The sequence below is a fragment of the Sturnira hondurensis genome, unplaced genomic scaffold, assembly GCF_014824575.4.
Source record: "Sturnira hondurensis isolate 20B ecotype Veracruz unplaced genomic scaffold, ASM1482457v3 Scaffold0004474, whole genome shotgun sequence".
In the NCBI taxonomy this organism is placed as follows: domain Eukaryota; kingdom Metazoa; phylum Chordata; class Mammalia; order Chiroptera; family Phyllostomidae; genus Sturnira; species Sturnira hondurensis.
Window position 1 is genome coordinate 7,619,570 of NW_028077105.1, and position 20,743 is coordinate 7,640,312.

General features: G+C 43.3%; 1 protein-coding gene across 1 annotated transcript; it reads right to left on the reverse strand.

Annotated features, from left to right (window-relative positions):
- Positions 1–107: 107 nt before the first annotated feature.
- On the reverse strand, positions 108–19,685 carry SMLR1 (small leucine rich protein 1). Its single transcript, XM_037045873.1, has 3 exons — positions 19,629–19,685; positions 8,889–9,129; positions 108–1,248 (listed from the first exon to the last, which is right to left on the reverse strand). Exons 1-3 carry the CDS (start codon positions 19,683–19,685, stop codon positions 1,169–1,171), a joined length of 378 nt encoding a protein of 125 aa, XP_036901768.1. The 3' UTR covers positions 108–1,168.
- Positions 19,686–20,743: the final 1,058 nt, after the last annotated feature.

The following is a 20,743-nucleotide window of genomic DNA, read 5'->3' on the forward strand; positions in this document are numbered from 1 at the left end:
GAGCCTTCAGTCAGAGGGGGACGTTTTGTATTTTTCAGGAAGTGCAGAGAGAAACCTTGGATATGGAGAATTTGAGGGTTGGAGGAAGAAGCAGAAAATATCCAGCATTGGTGGTGGACTCCTGCTTTTTTTAAATTATCCATGTGATCTTTTATATGATTGTATGTCATGATGGAAATCGGTGCATTCTTACAGGTGAACAAATTTATTATGTTTTCTAAAGTTCATCATTCTAGTAGCCTGTTAGACTCATATACAAATATTGGGATAAAAGCAGACTGACACTTAGAACGTGTTAAGCATCTTTTGTTCATGTTAACTAGGAAAATAGTAATCACTATTTTAACTACCACTTTGAGTTAAATATTTAAGTTTTCTATGTTGGCTGTTTGGGGCTCTCACTGAGAGAGGATTCTGCCAGGAAAATGTTGAATTCCTTCCTCATTTAGAAATAGCTCCCTGGTGTTTGGGCTTTAAAGGCAAAGTCTTGAATTATACTCTCATGAGTTAGATGACTATTCTGCTCTTCTTTTGCCAATACCGAACTGCCAGAATTTCCAAGTCACGTCATGCTGAAAGCGTCATGCGTGGGTGCGCCATACTCAGTGTCCAGAGACGGCACTCGTTCAGTGACCTGGTGATGTGGTGGTGAAAGCTACTGGGAGAAGGGGAGAAGCAAAGGCAGGGCCAGAATGATGCTTACGAAAGTGTCAAGAGCTGCGGAAATGCAGGAGGAAGAGGTGTCAGCCCTCTCACAGGAAATGCGTGGGGCTCGGGCCATTCGCCTTCTGCCGTCTGATTGATTTCTACCAGTTTCTTCTAAAATAATGTGGGCTTCCTCAGGATTAGGTGATGTTGATGTTTGAGGATTTTATTTTTAAAATCTGCCCTTCAGAGTGGACATAGTCCTATAAAAGTAAGTTACAGTGTGTCCAATGTATAGAGCACATCCAAGAAAATCTTACAATCTTGGGGCTCTCTGAAGAACTGCTATTTAAGCTGAGTCTCAAAGAAGTCTTGGATAATAGTTGCCACTTTAAGATATGGTTCAGAACGAGCATCTTGATGTGGCTCTTGTTTACGAACTGTTGCAAGCCAAGTGGATGCCCATTACTCTGAGCAGAGGTTCAGTGCACTCAAGCCAAGGATCGGTCCCCATGGGTCACGTTCATTTCTTACGCTGGTACAGGGAAGAGCCAGCTTTGCACTTGTGTCGGTGATCAGGGGTCTGGGACAGTTCTTCTTTGACTGAAAGGAAGAACATCAGTTAGTACTTTGGAAACAGCTGAGTGTCACAGTGGTTACTGTCTGGCATTTCTATACTTGTGGCCCCAGCAAGGTACAGAAGTCCAGATCTTCTGGGCAAGTCACTCGGCAGGAACTCTGCTGACCTCCTCAATCATTTCCAAAGACATACAAACGCTTTGTAAAGAATGGTGCTGGGTGGAGGGGACAAATAACCATTGTAATAAAAAGTTGTTACATGCTAAGTATGTTTTATATGTAGTAGATTAAGTGTGGATTAAATTTATTAAGGTCCTCATATTCAATAAGCATTTATTAGGCTGGTCTCTGGACCAGGAGCCAGGGAAATAGAAATGAGTAAGATCGGTTTTCTGCCTCTGTTCCTCCCCTCACCCCAAATGTGTCTGGGCCTTTGCAGTCCGTAGATATGTCAAATTACTCTTCCTTTACCTTTGGGCATCTTTTACTGAAAACGGACAGTTTCAAATTTTTACCATTAACACACTATTTAACTGCTTAAAACGTGACTTCAGTGAAAGCTACTCCCACTAAAATCTTTAAAACTTACCAATTATATTCTAATTACACTAAATCTAGTGGCACTTTCCAGTCCCCGGTTCTCTTCCTCTGCAGCATTTGACACGAGTCTCCCTGCCACGTCCCAGCCATTCCCCTCCCTGTGCTTTTGCTGTGTCCACCTTCCTGAGTTCTCTGTTCTGTGGCGTGAACTGTTACCTCTCGGCAGCAGCAGATTTGATCTTCAGCTCTGAGATGTTTCCTGAGATCCCTGTAAGCATCCCTTGAGGTCTAGTATATCAAAACAAACAACCACCCTACCACCACCACAAGTAAACCTGCTTTTCTATTCTTAAAAGATTTATTTTCAGAATTATAACTCACAAACTATTCAAGCCAGAGACCAGGGGTTTGCAGTCTCATGGAAGATAACACATGTTTATACAATTGAACCTGAACATGTTCCTTTTGGCTCCCATGTCAAATCCAAGCAATTTGTCCCTGCCAGGCACTGCACATGCCAGGTGCCCCAGGGCAGGGATTTTTTTGAAGCCTGCACCAATTGTCATCTTTGTCTGGAGAAGGTACCCATGCATCAGTGGTGACAAACTGGGCTATGTGAGCCTCAGGGTCTAATAGCTAATATTTGTTGAGCAGTTATTATGTGAAACCCCTTGCATTCCTTAGTTAATTCTTTTTTTTTAAAGATTTTATTTATCTTTAGAGGAAAGGGTAGGAGAGAGGGACACAAACATCAACGTATGGTTGCCTCTTTTGCGTCCTCCACTGGGAACTGGCCTGTAACCCAGGCATGTGCTCTGACCGGGAATCGAACCATGATTGTTTGGTTCACAGGCCTGCACTAAATCCACTGAGCTAGACCAACCAGGGCCCTTAGTTAATTCTTGCAATGGCATTTTGTCGTAGTCACCGTTGTTACATCTTACAGATGACAAACGGAGGTGGAGAGAAGTCAAGGAGGAGCAGTTTGCTCAGGATCACAGAAACTGGCGGATTCAGGATTCCATCCCAGACAATCTGACTCCACGGTTCACACCGTCAACCACTCAGTTACATGGCCCTTCCAGATAGAGTATTGCTAATCCAGAGGTGTTGCTTGAGATGGCCCATGGCTTAGGTCACAGATGGCAAACACAAGGCCCGAGGGCCAAATCCAGCCCTCCACCTTGTTCTTCCCAGTGGCAGCACCGAGCTCCTGCTTAACTGTTAAGAAGTAGTTACATTTATACAGTACTAAATTACATTCTGTCTTTTGAAGGCAACCGCAAGGCTGACGTGGCCCCAGGTGAAAATGAATCTGACACCCCTGGCTTAGATTATATAAACTTGTTGGAATATGAGTAATTTATTTCCTTTTAATTTTAAAAGCTAAACTACATGACCAGTGCTTTGAATGAGGAACTAGATGCAAACTGTAGAGCTGAAAATGGCTGACCTGAGTGTTGAAATCGAAGGAAGAGAACCCTAAGAGCGGAGAGCGAAAAGGAGAGACCAAGCGGAAGCTCATCAATTGACAATGAGTTCTCTCCCCAGTAAACAGTTTGTGCTAGGCATAAGGCAGAAAAGCAGGGGGGACATTTATCCTGAGAGAGCTTGCAATGTGGCTACGATTTTATTTCAGTGCACCTCCAGTGGTTACAGAGAGAGGTTAGACACGTGAGAGTAGGCAGGTGACCCCCTGTTTGTTACTGTGGAAAATTCTACCAATAACCATTTTTTCCCTTTGGGGGAAAAATGTGATCTTCTTGACCCAGGGCTTTGTCATTATAGCAAAGAATCACTACCATCAGTAATTATAATTACTCTTGTTATAGAACGAGATTGATCAATCCTCTTAAAACTTTTTTGTAAAATTATTACCTTGTTTCAAATTCTCCTAGCTGCCTTTTTTTTGGATTTATTTATTTATGTATTTTCCATCACCATGTATCCCTTCTATAGCTCTTCGACCTTTGCCCCTCCCCACACCCCCACAATTATGACACTGCTATCTATGTCTGTAAGTTCTCCCCCTTCCCCATCCCCGCCCCCAGTTGCCTTTCTTATTGGTGGTGAGTTTATTGGTCTGGGTCAAAAGGATTCATTCAAGCCCTGCCTGGTGTAGCTCAGTGGATTGAGCGGGGGCCTGCAAACCAGAGGATCGCAGTTCGATTCCCAGTCAGGGCACATACCTAGGTTGCAGGACAGTTCCTGGCAGGGGACACACAGTACATTGTGTGTTTCTGGCAGAGGCAACCATACACTGATATTTCTCTCCCTCTCTCCTTCCCTTCCCCTCTAAAAATAAATAAAATTTAAAAAAAAAGGATTCATTCATTCAACAGACATCTATGGAACCCCTAGTCCATGTTCAATACTCTCAGGGTGGTGCATTGGCTGAGAGGGCCAGCTCAGGAGCCAGCTAGCCAGGGTTCAAATCTTGACTACCATTTTCTAGGTGAGTGACCTTGGGAAATTTGGTTAATTATTGCAAGACAATTTTAATGATACATTATTATCATGACAGACACTTCCTTCTTGGAATTGATAAACCAGCAGGGGTAATAATGGCTGAACATTGTTCAGAGCAGGCACCGTGAAGAACCTCGTACGTGTCACCTCACATCTCCCCACAGCACCCTGTAGCTACACCCTGCTGCTGTTCCTAGCTTATGGATGAAGAAGCAAACCTCAAGAGGTTGAGCGGACACTGTCAGAGATCCAGAAGGCAAACCCCATTTGGTTCGACTCGTAGTCTGAGCTGTTAACCATTTCACTCTGCCAATCCTTAATTATTCTGGTTTTTTCCAATACTGTGATTGCTGACTACTAAGTGTGTATATGTATGAAGTTCAGTGAGGGAGGTCTGGCCACACTGCACATTTTCAATACTTGGGTTGTCTGTCGGAGAATGGTAGCTGCAGAAGGCCAGGACCTGGTCACTTACCTGACCTTATTTTGACCTAATGCCATACAAAAGCTTTCAGGCATTCAATAGACACATTTTTAAAAAATAAGAATAGTTTTGGCAATGTTGGTTATTTTCTAGAGCAATTTGTTCTTGCTCAGAATTATGGTATTTTGAGGACAAAAAGTGGCACTTGAAAATAGAGGTTTAGGAATCTCGGCATTTGGGGAGGTGAGGCACTCCAAAGTTCCACCCTGCCAGACATGGAGTGCCCACAGCAAGGTCGAGGAAGGGTTTGGCAATGGGAAGTTCAAGACTCAGACCTCCACCTCAAGAGCTACTCCTCAAGGCCATTGACAGATTGAATAGTGCAGGATGTTAGATAACTTTCTTCCTTTTTGAGAAAATTGATGTTCTGTACATACTAATTAAATTTACGTGCACCATTACCTCCAAAGGTTGGCAGTGTAGGGATTAATGTTGAATAATTACAATATCTCCACATGCTTTCCATCACATCGTAAAATGCCTCTCCTGCCTGATGGACTGGGGCCAGGCAGACCAATTCTCTGTTTCAGAATGCAGGACTCTGGGGGTCTGTGAACACAACAGTTAATCTGTCAATGTCCTTTTCTTTACGGGAACAAAATAGGAATGATTACACTTGCCATAATCCTGGTTGGAAGATTAATGATATGACATTAGACCATCTGTTTACAGTTTTTAAATGGGAGCTGCTAAATAGAGACACACACTGGTGATATTTTATTTGGGGCCAAGAGATCTCATTTGTCCTCAAACTGGAGAGAAGGTATTACTACATTCCCTTAGGAAAGTGAGTACAAAAAGAACTATATTTTTTAAAGCTGTATGTTTTTAGAGCTTTAAGAAGACAGGAGAATTTGGAATTAAAAGGGACCAGGTCTACAAAAAAGTGAAAACCTGCTGAGTCCAAGGTTATTCGCTAATGCTGTAAAACTTAATCAAGAATTGCTGCAAAAAAAAGGTTGCCCAGATGCCAGTTGGGATGGGGTAGCAGGCAGAAAATAAGCAAAGGATGTTTGAATAGTGAATTCCTCAGATGGTAACATAGTGCGCCTGCCCCTCAACTGCTCCCCCCTGGCCGGGTAACTAAGGGAGAGCGCCCAGGACTCCAGTCTCTCCACCCTGCCTTGCTTGGGAACCAGTCTCAACAGGCTGAACACTGACAGCAGGGAAGACTGTAAGTCCAGTCAGCCGGGCAGTCCTGTCTCGGGAGACTTCACAGGTGGCTCGTGGGCAGGCCACTAGTGATGGAGTGCTAAGAGTCATCAGTGTTCTTCCCAGCAATAAACTTCCAAGGGGGACCCCAGTACAGCAAGTGGCTGGTGCACAGACGGCTGTGAGCTCCTTTCAAGCCTGCACTCACCCCCTGTACTTCTTACCTGGTGTCCGGAAGGCCAGGCCCACTTCAGTGAGAGCCAGCGGAGAAGAACCACAGAATGGGGGGGGCTCCTGTTGTGGGGGGCATGCCTTAGCTGTTTAGAAGATCCTGCCTCTGGTGGGAGTGTGCAACTCTAACTTTGAGACAAGTCCTAGGGAGAAAGGGCGGGTGGTTCTTGCAGCCCTTTGACCAGACATCCGATGAGGCCAGAAGCGTGAGCTCTGCAGCATCTCTCCTTCAGCATCTAGTGATTTCGCCAGATACCTTTTGTGGTTTTCAAGAACTGAGTTTGTTTTCTTTCATTCAGCTCTCTGAGCCTGTAGGAAAAAATCTATCCCACTATCTAAGACAATCCCTGGTTTATGGTGCAATGGATTCTTAAATATTTGTTGAATGAACGAAGGAGTGAGAACTCTTCCTATCCAGAAGTATAATGCAGATTTGGAGCCAGCCTCAAAGTTGGTGAAAGGGTCCCACCCAGAGAGCTTTCGCCCTCACCACGTGAGGCTGACCTTCCTGGGTTAGATGCTATATTGCAAAAAATGGAGGCTTCAAGATGCGTAGGTCGGACCCGTAATTCAGCAAGTGTAGAAGTCAAGAAAAGCTCAGTCACCTAGAAGAATTTAGAATAAGGAGGAGTGAAGAAAATGTGGAGAGAGAGCAGGTCTGTGAGGCTGTCTGCTTCCTTCCCGCACATGCTTCAGAAGCAGTTCCAGTTGGATTGAGCTACAAAGTGGAGGTGATTCTTTTTGTCTTGAGACCTGATTCTAGACAACTTACACAGCAAGGATGTGTTGATGTTGAAGGTGAAAGGGTGTCACCGTGCAGTGATCACGGGGACGTGCACACCGGGCAACTCTGGGCCTGAGCCTGGGAGCAGCGCCCTGCCTGCGTTTTCTCCAGCATCAGCCCCTGGGACGCTGGGCACACTCTCAAGGGCAAGTTCACTTTTCCAGGGCATTCTGAAGGAATGTGATTGATATGCTTGTACCTCAGAATTATCTAAAAGAGTAAAATCCCATAGCCCCATTTAAATTTTGCACACTACAGATGATTTCCCCTAAATGTTACATAGGGATAAAGCTATAAAACCAAAGTTCATGCTTTTTTTTTGCAGTTTGTCCCAAATACCAGATGTCCCACTGATCTGACCTACAATAACTAATAAGTAGAGGCCAGTAAGAGGCTGGGACTCGGGAGGTTTTCTCGGCCTGTTGTTCGCCTCGTTTAGTGCTTAGCACATTTTTGATGTACTAAAATTTTATCTGACCAAAGAGGCAGCTAGAGATGACACTTGGGAGTGACATGAGCTATGCAAGTCCCTGACTGTGATGTCAGTGTCCTATCACGGCTCCACAGGTGCTCAGTAGCAGTGGGAGCCTGGCATGCTTGTGATTAACAATGACTGTTTTAACAGCTTTAAAAGACCTTCAAAATGGAAACGTTTGCAGCAGCTAGGAACTAAACCTACTCAGAAGACTCTGGAGGGGCTCTGTTATTTAGGAGTTTGGGGGTTTTTAATTTTCTTTTTTTCAGAGGCTCTTTTCCATGGCTCAGTGGTAATGAATGCCTGAGTGGCAGAACATCCTGCAAGCTGGTCTTGGGGCAGTGGAGGATAAACGGACTTAATAAAGAAAACGATTTATCACGCAAACGCTGTAGAGCAAGGTGGACCATGGCTGGGCAGCACGCAATAAGAGCTGTTCATAAAAACGAGACACAAAAAATGAAAGTCTGGGAGAAATTTGAGCACACAATGGTCGAAAACTTAACGATTCCATAATGCACTCTCTGTCCTCTAGGATTTTGTATGTTCTAAATCCCATAAAAATGAATGTCCTCATTCGTATGTCTCTTCGATAGAGCACATGCGACCACATTCAGAATTCTGAACATCTGTTTACATAACACTATCCACGAAGGCATTGCTTGGACTTGCTAAGCGTTTGTGGGAGAGAAAGGGTTTTTAAACTTGTTTTATTTAGTGCCTTACTATGATACCATCTAACTTAAGAAATATTACTGTTTTTATTGATCTCAGTAAGATACTATTAATGTCCATGACATTGATCCATTTTTTGCTGGGCACACTATTAACAGGCAGTCTCTCAAGTTACAGTCCTGTTTTATTAGTTTTAATTTTACAGCCAAGTAAACAGTTTCAATTTAGGACCCAACGGCCCATGTCTAAATAGCTCTAAGTTTCCTGAGGTTTGTTTTTGTTTGTTTGGTTGATTGGTTTTGGGTTTTTCCTCTCCTGCCTTAAGTCTACAGCCTCATGGAAAGTTGACACCAAGCATCAGATCTCTATTAGGGCTTGGCGTGTTGCCAGACACTGCCGGGTGTGGCATGTTTCATTGGAAGTTCAGTGGCTGAGAAAGAAGTGTGTGCACATACTCACAGGCACGCACTCCTCTCACAGAGAGAAAGCAGAACATGAAAAACCTTTTAGTGTTTGTGAGTCTGTCTCCCTGAGAGACAGAGACAAGCAAATCACACACTGAAACTGCTGATTGGTAGTCTGACTGTGAGAGGCTGCCATTAAGGGCCACTCCCCCACCCTACACCCCTGTACCAGGAGGCCTTTAAGAGCCTGGACGTGATCACACCCGGAAAGGATTAAACTTTGCCCCATTCACCAGTGATGATATCTTGAGAGAGTTTTTCTTAAGAACATACAAATCAAAAAGATGTGTTGCTCCAGGCCTCCCAGAAAACACTGGCCTCCCGTTGGCTTGTTGCAAAATTGTGCCCTGGGAAAGGACATCCAACCCCTGCCTTGTGTGGTCTACTTACCCTCCATCAGTTTGATCCTGAAGTAGGCAATGAGAAGGAGCAGGAGCAAAGCCACGGGCAGGAAGACCCCGGAAAGCAGGAACCAGCCCGGGAGCTCCCTCAGGAATGAGGGCAGCACGGGGCTCATCGCCAGCCCCACAGCCCGTCCGGACCAGTGAGGTGTGCACTGGGGACGCGGTTGCTCACTCCGCTCCTGTTTTCTTCTGGGAGTCTGGCCTTTGCTCAGTCCATCTCGGTGGCACTTTCAGTGGACTTTGCTCTATTTAAACAGTCCCATGGACTCTGAGAGGATGGCTGGCAGGTTACTCTGTAACTCAGCTGCACAGTGTTGAGGAATTCAAAGGTGATTCTTCCACTTCATTCTGGGGAGTGTTTATCTGGCAGGTTGGAGACGACAGCAGGAGGCCTGGATTTCTTTGTATTCAGTTTATCTGGAGTGAAAAGTACCTGACTTCAAGCAAACCTCACCGTTTTGTATGCGTGCATCCCTATAATCCTTGGAGTAGGATGAATTTTTTCTGCCTTTTTTAAATTTTGGAGTTAAAATGACTTAGTAGCCGTGTGAACCTATCAGTGAGTGAAAATTTCTTTGTCTAGAGAAAGTGAATTTTCCTTCATACTTCGTTGATACAACTAATCTCAGGTAAAGAAAAACAGTATTTTCTCCATATGTAAGAGCTCTTCTTTGCATGTCTTGCTCTGAATGCTTTTCTGAGAGGTGCACTCGTGTATTCACTTATAAAACAGACATGTACTTCTACTAGAACACAACTTCTTGACTAGACGCTGGGCATGAAAGGAGAGGAAGTCATGGTCCTGTGCTCTGAGAGGAGATAGGCACAGGCCACATGACAATGGCCACAAGTGGTAATGACAGGGTAGGTGGTAACATGGCCCCTCCTCCTCCCCTTGATGCACGAGGGTTCGCTTCCCGCATTGGGAGTTGTGTTCTCAGCTCACTTCTGCTTGCACCCTCCTGGGGCCCACCATCTACAGCAGAAGGCGGGCCCTAACTGGTAACGGTGTGGGCTGTGTGGTAACTGTAAAGCTGCTGGGAAAAGAAAGGGTAAGAAACTATTAACTTGTTGAGTACGTTACATTCTCACTGACTGTTTCAGCAAAAAATTTTCAAAGATGCTTATCTATTAAGCTAAAATCAACTGCAAGAATTGAAAGGATTTCTGGGAAAAATTGTAACATTTGTGGGGGGAGGGAAATTGGCAGCTACCCTCCTGGGTTCCTGCCTCTTATGTTCTAACCCCCTCTCCTATCCCCACTGGGCAGTGGCGTTGGTGAGTGGCAGACAGTCCAACACGAACTTGCTGCTGGCAGTGCCTCCCGAGTCCTTTCAGGAAGGATTTTGCGTGGCCGTGCAGTCTCAGTCCCAGCTGTGAAGTGGGTCCCTTAATTATACAATAATAAGGATGGGGAGGGTCTTAGAGATGCTTGGCTGGCATTTCTGAGCAGAAGCTAATAAACAGCTTCCTCTCAGGAAAGAGACATCTTAATTTGAGGATGGCATTTAAAGTAACCGAGACGAGGCATTTGTACTTTCTTTGCTTCCCTTCTCAAACTCCACAAATCCCGGAGCGGTGTGCTGCTATCCCTCCTGTGTGCCCTCCAGTGAGCAGCCTCTCCGGGGCTTTTTCTGCTTGAACAGGATGCTGATTTGTAAAGTGTCAATCCACACGACACTTCCATGACCAGGTGACATTACCAGGGAGATGTCAGGCAGCTGTGAGGCAGACTGTTTGTCATGTTCTTTCTTTCTGTTTCATTCCATTCAGCAAGCCTAGACAAAGGTAAGTGAGGGGAACCAGCAAACATACACCTGATAGTAATGTGAGCTCCCAGACTGACATAGCAACGAATGCAATGGGAGCCCTGAGTAGAGACTAATTAATTCCAGTTATGAAATTGGGCTGAAGTTGAGAAAAACAGGATGTGAGCTGAGCCTGAGCATGAGGTGCTGAGGGACGCCCTCCTTAAACTGGGGTGTGACAGACAGTAGGGTTGGACGTGGTTTGGGGGGACAGGGAAGAACTGAGAGTGACTCAGTGAGATGGGGTTCAGGCCAGGGAGTATCTCAAGAGGTGGAAGTGGAGTAGCCTCAAGGCGTGTAGACTCGTGAGTGCTCTGCGAATGCTCTGCTGAAGACTCCACTATCTGAACAAGAAAGACCATCAATGGACTTTGTTCGTGGAAGTGCATGATCTGACCTGGTTCACGAGCACTCGCGCTTGAGAAAATGGACTGAAAAGAAAAGAGACCTGAATAGGTTGTCTCAACATGAGAGCAAGATATAAAGCGTCGAGAAAGGGGCTGGCAGAGGGAAGGGGAGGAAGGGGACAGGCAGTCTGCTCAGATGACATGAATAGTCCTTGGTGAATAATCATACAGAGACAAGTTGATGTCACCAATGATACTGGTATTAAGGTTTTTCTTTATAAAAAATGCTACATTGCTGGGAACTTCTAAAAGATTAAATATCAGAATTTATTAAAACATCCTCCTGAGCTTGAGAACTTTTAGCAATAAAGGCCCTTATCCCAATCCAAACTGGGGGCTTGGGGTTCTGCTCTGCAGGCACAGAAACTATAGAAAGATGAGTGTTAGAACGCTGGTAATACATTTGATTTACCGAATTTCAGGGTGGGGGTCCATAGAGAATGTGCAATTTGCTACCACAAAGACAGCAACTTCTTCGCCTGGCTCTCTCCCATGTGTGGGAATTATCATTCATATCATTGGAAAATATACACCCATGAAAATAGACAGACATATTGCATTAGGAATTAAACTCCCCTATTGATTTCCTTAATAATGAAGGCTCCCTTTATTGATTTGCATGATGATTTAAGGCACAAGTGACTGTGGATGTTAATATCTGGGAGTGAAATTCCTTGAGTATTAGCCTTAGACCACCTATGGAATGTTCCTAGTGACAGCCAGGCAAAAGGCTTCCTCAGATAGTTGTGGCCTATTGGAGGTTTCAATGCTACCCACCCCATCGGGCCTCTGGTTTGGATTCCACAGTCGTCTGACTGAGCCATGAAGTGTGACTCATTCTAATGACATGACACGGAACAGTGAAAGTCCTCAGTCCGTCAGTGGCAAAGTGCCAAGGTGCCATTGACTGATACCTGTCCTATCAAAACACACGCAGCTACAAAGCCAGTATACGAAATAAAAGGCAAACGAAACTAACAGGTTTCAAACAAAGTGCGTTGACTTCACGAGGCTGTTGGCGTTTTGCTGAAATGCAGCACCGCTTACAACGTCAGTGTGGCACTGCCTTCCTCTAGTGGGAGCCTTTGGAGCAGGAAAGCCCATCCTCTTCTGCCTCTCGTTAACCGTCCCACTGAACTCGGCTCCCTAGGGCATGTCAATTAAAGTGGCCTCACTTGGCACCAGTATGACAGTCAGTGCAGAAATGGGGACTCTGAAATCATGTGGCAGTGGTGGTTTATAAGGTGCTCATTCAATAAAAAAATATGACTAACTGTATGGGGTTAGGGTGCCACCCTATGACCTCTTTTAACCTTAATTATAATTACTGTTTTACAGGTCCCATCATAAATCCAGTCAGTCACATTGGGGGTTAGAGACTCAACATATGAATTCCAGACAGGGGTGGGGGCCACAATTCAGGCCATGAGGACACACGATTTTTCTGAGAGGAGACTTCAGTGAAGTGAAAGAGGGGCTGTGTGCTTATGTAGAGGAACAGAGTTCTAGGCAGAGGGAACAGAAAGGACTAAATTCCTGAAATGGGAATATTTTTCTGGCTTGACGGAAGATGTGTAAGGAGATCCATTATGGCTAGAGCATACTAAGAAAAGGAGAAAGTGAAATGAAAATATGAAAGCACACTTCTGAGACACATCCATCTAGGAACCTGATGACACTGGCCACAGGCCAGGGAAATGTGCCCGCAGCACAGTCTGTGACACCCTGCGTCCACTGCCTTTATCAAACATTGTTTGGGGACGGTGAGACAGGTGCAGAGGGCGCTGTGGTAGAAGTAGAGGAAGAGAAACTTCACTAAGTGGTTGTTTAGTGCAGTGTAATATAGTGGCATTTAAAAAATGCATTTTATGCCCCTTTCAATGTCTTAATTTTAAATTAGTTTTGTGCTTTCAAAGTTATTGATTACACACAAATTCAGAGACGATGAGAATGAAATTTCCCAGGGGGAGGCCAAAATTAAAAACAGAGGGATTGACAGAAGCTCCAGAATGTGAAAGACTTAGTGTGTGAGCTTTTAAATTTGTTAATAATTTTTCTCAGCCTATCCAAGTATTCACTTTCATTCAGAATTTAGTGTTTGCAATTTTGTATTCTTCTCTCTGAAGGAGGGCCTCTCCTGCCCACCTAAATGCATGAGTTTCAGACCTACAAAACCCGAATCTGTTGCTGAGTAAGAGTAGAAATTTTGAAGAAGCATAGAGCCTGGGAAGAGTCCCAGAGTGACTTGTAGACCACTCTGTGGTTTCTAAACTCTCCAATTCCTGCTTCTGGCCATAATTTTAGGAGGATACTGACCCTCCTCTCTCATCAGACTCTCTGGCTGTTTGGGGGCCCTGGGAGGCATTTTTAATTTAATGAGCCCGCACCCCTCCACACATACACAGGAGAGCACTCACCAGATGGCCACGTTCATGGTCTGTGAATGTGGTACCACAGACCATGCAGCGGGTCAGGGATGAGCTGTCACTAAGCAGGAATGGAAGATAAACCAGGTATCATCAATGGATTTCACTATTTTAAGGTGGGAGTCAGCCTTCCATTGCAACATAGTATTATTCCTAAATACATGTCTTGGGGGAGATAATTCAGTGAAGCACCATTATACAGACTTATGGCAGACCTTGGAAATATATATATCAGAACTCTTTTAAAATAACCACTCTTTTATTTCCATTTCCCTTCTGGAAAAAAGACAAACAAAAAATGAAAAAAAAAAAACCCTTGTGATTTTTACAACATCCCAAGAACAAACCCATCACGCTCATTTAAGGCTGTGTGTTTGCAGGTAACTGGCGGATCTGACTACTGCTTTGCAAGAACGCTGCATTCTGTCCACCAGCGGTGACTTGGAGACTCACTGCTAAAATGTACTTTAAGTTCTTTCATTAGGGAAGTCAGTATAATGGGCAAGTCTGTATTAATCACTCGAGGTAACCTCTTTACCAGGACATTTCTAGAACTTTTTGCCAAAGTGGTAACAGGAAAATAACAGCTGTTTGTATAAAGAAACCAGGAGATCATTTACACGGCTGCTGGAGGCAACAGGGAGATAAATGCATGTTGTCAGTTCTGCAGGTTTAATTTGACTTGTGCTAAAATAGCATCAATGCACATCGCCCCTTGCCATTCATTCCTCCTGAATGCTGATTAATTTACTCTCATTTCACCCTGCACGCTGCCAGGCAGTAATGAGCTGTAGCCATCTGGCAGTCTTATTTTATCTTCCCCACTGCCCCGACCAAGAAGCAAAGAGGGGAACATTCTTTTCATGGGCATCCGTCCAGCTGCTCAGAGTTCCAGCCCTCCTCGTGGGGAACAGGGCAGACATCCTTCCAGATACTGGATTCCTGACCTGGCACACGTTTTTTGTGTTGGAGCTGGTGAGAAAAAGGCTCCTGTTTTCAGAGTTGGGATGGATATGTAACAGAGCCTGTATGTCAGCTGTCACAGTTAAACTATGTAAAAAAGAATTGTGAAGTACAGCAACTGCTATAAAGTAGTACTTTTATAGATACATAATAATACAAAGTACGCAGAGATAAAGCTGTTTCCAGACATATAAAATAATAAAATTTGTATTGTCTTAATTCCTAAAACCATCTGGTCTCAGTAATTGCTTCCAAGAATTATGTTTCCTTTTCATCCTATTTTCAGAATAATCAGATATATGGCCTCATTATCAATAAGGAATAATAAATAAGACTGACATAAATTTTATTTTATTTCAAGGATACTGTCAGCACCGCCCGCCCCCCATTGTTTTATACCTTTCCCCAAACTTTCCCACCCCCAGCACTGGGCAACCTCTGGTATTCTTTCTGTCAATGTAGATTAAAAGTGACCTTTTCTAGAGTTTCATAGATATGAAATCTTACTATTTGTATGCTTTTGTGTCTGACTTTTTTCTTAGCATAACTGATTCATGTTGTTGCATTTTTCAGGAACTAATTCCTCTTTGTTGGTGAGTAGTGTTTCACTCCACATCCACTCTGAATAAATACGCCATAATTTGTTTATCTAGTCACCAGTTAATGGACATTTGATTTCTTGTTTTTATCTATTATGAGTAGATTTGGGTACAAGTCTTTGTGTGTACCTACGTTTTCATTCCTCTTGAGGAAATGCTTAGGTGTAGGATTGTCGAGGCTTCATGGTAAATGCATGTTTAACTTTTGAGAAAACTATCAAACAACCTTTCGGAATGATTATACTGTTTGACAAGCTCAGCGGCAATGCATGGGGAACGTTCCAGTTGTTCTGCATTCTTGCCAGCACCTGGTATTGTCATCTCTTAGAAATTTTACCCATGTTAGTGGGTATGTAGTGGTGTTTTATTGTGCATTTAGTTTGAATTCCTTGTGTTTTAAAAACATAGGTTTTATTAGTATGCAGGTATGGCAAGGTGAATAGGTCAGGGGGATGGCTGCCATAAGGGTTAGCAAAACCCAACATGTGAGAACACCCAACATTTAGAAAAAATGGGCATAATGAATGCACCTGATGACTAATGATGTTGAGCATTTTTTCCTTGGCCATTCATGTACCTATTTTTGTAAAGTGTTTAATTTTTTTGCCTATTTTTGTAATTGGATTGGCTTCTTATAGAGTTCTGCATCCTTTATCAGATATTTGTATCGCAAATAATTTCTCCCATTTGGTGGTTTGTCTTTTAATTTTCTTAATAATGCCTTTCAGGGAGCTTATGTTTAAAATTGTTAATAAAGTCCCACTTACTTTTTCCTTTCATGGTTCACAACTTTTGTATTCATTGAAGAAGTCTGTACCTACCCCAAGGTCATGAAGATTTGCTCTTTTTTTCCCTGGAAATTTAATAATTTTGTATATTGCATTTCCTTGGAAACTATTCTGTGTAGTTTCTAGAGGTTTCAATCTTGCATACACAGGTTTGTATTAGACTCAAGGTGGCCCTATGCAGAGTTTTGGAACCATTTCCCTACTTTGCTTTCTTCTTTGGGGGACTCTGCCCTGCCGATTCTAGCTGCCTGATTCTCTCCAATCTCCAGCTTCTCAATCCTAAACTCAGCATGATTCTCAGGTTCTGTTTGGATTACCCTTCTCTGTCCTGCAGTCTGGAGGTTGTCTGGCAGAAATCTTGGGTAATGGTAGGACTTGCCTTAACTTCTACCCTACTCTTAAGAATCATAGTCCAATGACTAAAATAGTTTTGTTTTATGTTTTATTGAGTTTTCTAGTTATTTACAGTGGGAAAGTAATTCAGGACCCTTTTACTCCTTCATGGCTAGAAACAGAGGTAGATATTATTTAGTATTCAATTATATACCAGTTTATTATTGTTGTTATTATTAGTTTCTGAAATTTGCTATGTGGTTCAGTCAGTTTTGTTGTGATAAGAGAACGGGAGTTTTGATTAGTGGTTCTTAACCTATCTCAACATTAGGCTTATTTGAAAGCTCCTAAAACATACCCATGCTCAGGCTGCTTTCCCAGAGGTTCTGACTTAAATAGAATAGTCATGGAGGTGTAAAGTACAGCATAGGGAATAGAGTCAATAATGTTCTAATATGTATGGTGCCAACTGGGTATGAGGTTTATCAGTATGATTACTTAGTAAGTTATGTCTAATCACTGGGGTGTACACCTAAAACTAATATAATATTGTATGTCAACTGTAACTGAAAGATAAAAAATGATTAAAAAATAAACAAATAAATGGCATCTATATTTTTTGGAAAGCTCTCAGGTGATTATAATGTGTTGCAGAGGTTAAGATTACCAATTCACTCTCAACACTCTATAGAACTTGCCAATATGTGTTCCATGGTACTCTGGTATGATGAAAACGCCCTCCAGACACACTGAGTGAGTCACAGACCACTCTATCCCTGTGGACAGCTGGTCCAAGTGGGAGCCCTTGCCCAAGCAGGAGTCAGCCTCCCCAGTTTACCCCAGCTTGCAACACAAAGGCTATCGTTTCCTGAGCATGTTGTGACTGCAGAGATTGGAGTTTAAGAAGTTAACTCTCCTTAGTCTCATCTTCAGGTCCAGCTCACATGTCACAAAAACTTTCTTTGACACCTTAGGAACCATCCTTTTTCCTTCCTACCCATTCTCCTTGCAACACACGTGTACCTCTATGACAGCATTATTAGCGTTTTCAACTGTGTTTCAATGTAAAATTTTAGTCCTTGGAATGGGGGGCTTGTTTCTTTAATATCTTCTTGTCTTTCCTATTACTGAGTAGAGTATTTGCACTTAGTAGTTACTATATTTGGGCAAATCATTTTGGAGCTTAATGCTTGAAAATGTTCTGTGGACAAAGATGTTTCCTGTCCAATTAAAAATATATTATGTTAGAGTATGTTTTCAGAGTCTCCATGAGTCAGTTGAATGGGCTAGGGATATAAACCCAGAGTTTGCATTCTATTATTTACAGTGATACTTGAACTCATTTCACATCTCTAATTATTTTTCATAATTGATTTTTTCCTTTAGGAAGAAGAATTTGGTAGTATCTGTCTACCTTTAGGCATTTATGCTTTAAAAATAAAATTGTTTGATTTTGATGAATTTTTTTTATAAATTTATTTATTTATCTTTAGAGGGGAAGGGAGAGGAAGAGAAACATCAATGTATGGTTGCCTTTCGTGCATTCCCTGCTGGGAACTGGCCTGCAACCCAGGCATGTGCCCTGACTGGGAATCAAACTGCGATCCTTTGCTTTGCAGGCCCGTGCTCGATCCACTGAGCTACACCAGCCAGGGCAAGATTTTGATGAATCTTGATATTTATATCATTTCAGCTTTTAAGTCCAGGGATCTTTATTAGATTACATTATTTTTCAAATAAATAAAGAAATAAATTTACTGGGAAATGAATTTCCATAGGGGATAATATGGAAGAAAATGCAAACATTAATCGATATTATTACTGGCATAATCTATTTGGCTAAATAATGACTGGCTTCATATGTTTACTCAATTCTTTGTATTTACATTAATGTTGACATGACCAGGGTCACTTTGTCAGATATGCTGCCTTTGCACAAATTAGGAATCACACCTTTGAGAATTGCTTGTCAAACAGAGCAAGGGCTGGATTATAAACCCACTCTCCTCATGAAGCAGGAAACCCACCTGCACAGAGCGCCTCTGCACAGCCTGATAGATTGGCTCTGTGATAACCTCTTTTCTTATAGGAGAGTTGTTTGTTTCTGTACAATTTGGCATATTTCCTGGAGGTCAAAAGACTTAATATCCTCCACTAAGTACGAGACACATGAGTACTAATTATGAAACTATGTTGGAGAGAAAAAGTTAAGAAGGACTTCTCTACAGTCACGTAAATCTCAGCTGCATGGTTACTCTGGTGGGGGAAAAAAGCTCAAGGAAATCAAAAATAGAAAATGATGTTTCTTTTCCATAACCCACATATTAAGGCAGGGGTGAGGGGACCTTTGGGACAGGAGCCAGGGTGCTGAAAATCTTTGGCTGATGTCTTTTGTTAATGGCATGTTTGGGTTGGCCAAGACACAAAGGAAACATCACATTTGCCAAATGGATGAACATGCCCCCAGCTTAGCTTCTGGCCACAAAGAGAAAGGCAGAGTCTGTCAGCTGTCAGTGAGAAGAGTCCCAGACAAAGCCAGAAAGTGCCAGGGTAAGAAAGGACCACACACTGAGTCCCTCTGTGAACTAATTACTCTGTGATCTGCAATTTCTCACCAACCATGAAATTTAATTTTGGTGGGATAAGTGTATTGCTTACTCAGCGACCACGTACTTGATTACGTTGGAGCTACTTCTCGAAGGGTGTGCAGGGAAGGAAATGAAACCCTGACATTTACTGAATAGCTCCAACGCTCTTCATCATGTTAGATGCTTCACCTACATCGTCTCATTTAAAGCAATCCTTAAATGATTCCATTTGATCTCAAGAGGAGGATGTTGTGCCAATGAATGAGTCAATAAGTAAAACAATGAAGTTGGTGTTTCTTTCTCTCTAAGAAAGAAATCAATGAGTAAAAAAAGAGGAGGGTGTTGTAATGGGCAGAAAGGAGTCAGTGAATGTTTCGGTTATAGATTTTGCTGGATGGAAGTAATGGGTTTCACTTAGGCTTGAGTGCGGTTTTTCTAGCTGAAAATCACAGTGAATGAATGCTGCTATGAAATGAATGACCTCATTCATCAGCGCATGTGTTCCTTTGTTTTTCCACCCACTGGGCCTGGTTCTGTTTCGTTTCCCCCCTTTGCCCCTTCCTTCTTTAGTTTTGGTTAAGGCCAGCATCGGTGGCCTGCTGCGTGCCTGAGCCCTCACACCTCATTTCTTGGACAGTGCTCTCCTCCAGAGGGGCCTCATCAGAGGTGCAGGCCGCTCTCTGGGGCTCTTAGTTAACCGGCGACGATCAACGGTATTAAGATACATCTATTCTGCAATTATTTTTGTATATTTTTCCCTTTTGTTTTTTAAAGGGGGAATATCTTCACAGAAAAATAAGAGTCTCTGTCTCACCTTCTCTCCTGGCTTGGTGTCCTTATTCAAGCTGAATGTGGGCAAACAGATACGCATCCCGGAGGGCGAGTGAACTATGTAAGGGAAGAACATTATGTCTGCTGTTGTGATGGTTTTCATCTGTACTGAAGAACTAATAGAATAAGGTGCTGCTTAGCTCACACAAGCGATGGAGGGCCTGGCCTATAGGCTAGAGAAGTGCTTATCTGGGAAGCTGGCAGGTACTGTGGGGCCTGCATTGGCCTTCCAGCGGCTGACTGTCCGAACCCTGAATACAAATACTCCAAGAGCAAAGTCATCGCTTTAAACTGTATGATCTGGGAAATTCACCGTTAGGAGATTATGGAAAATGCTCACCTCTTGTTCTTGGTCCGGGACAATCTGCCTTTATTTTTCTCTTTTCTTTTTTACATTTAGATCTTTGTGCATCCGGGCTCCAAGGTGAGATCTGTGTTCATGAGGAGCAAATAATTTAAATACAAAATGTGACAACGGTTTTGCACAAACTGTGGTAGGGAGGACTGTGTTAATGTCTTTTTATTTTCTGCGATCCTGGGGCTTTGATATCCTGAGGCCTTGCTGGCTCTGGAAGGACTGCTTTTTCCAGAGCACCCAGGTCCTGGAGAGAATAAACCACCTGCCCACCAGGGAGCACACCTTCGTGGGTAAACGAACGGGCCCAGAGCCCCTACACCCCACCACCTCTTCTACTGGGTGTTCACACTCAAGCAGATATTCCTCCACCCTAATCCATCCAGGGCCAGGTACCAGACAATGAGAGAGTCCCCAGGACCCAGAGCCTGCTGAAATTATTCAGACTAACCAATCCCAGCTCTGCTTACATTTTCTTGCCTTGCTTTGCCTGCAGGAACCACAATAAAGGCTCTTGCCCCACTTTCCTCTCACTCCATCTGCTTCCAGGCTGACCCTGGTGCTGCCCGTGTGGCCTGACCTGTCTCCTCCTCTGGGAACCTGTGAATAACAGCCTGTTTTTTCAATGTGATCCCCTCCAGATGTGTTGGGCCGTTCGCTGGAACGAACGAAATAGGAAAACCTACGTATTAAGACAAGAAGCTACATTAGTCTGAAAGCCTGAAGAAGGCTTTCCCAAGGAA

What these genes read in the sequence shown, in the direction of transcription:
- SMLR1 (XM_037045873.1), bottom strand. Translation starts at nt 19,685, where the DNA reads ATGCGTATCTGTTTGCCCACATTCAGCTTGAATAAGGACACCAAGCCA. An exon ending in ACACCAAGCCAGGAGAGAAG is followed by an intron (nt 9,130 to 19,628) that starts GTGAGACAGAGA and finishes GTCCACTGAAAG; the next exon opens with TGCCACCGAGATGGACTGAG. An exon ending in CAGGATCAAACTGATGGAGG is followed by an intron (nt 1,249 to 8,888) that starts GTAAGTAGACCA and finishes TCTTCCTTTCAG; the next exon opens with TCAAAGAAGAACTGTCCCAG.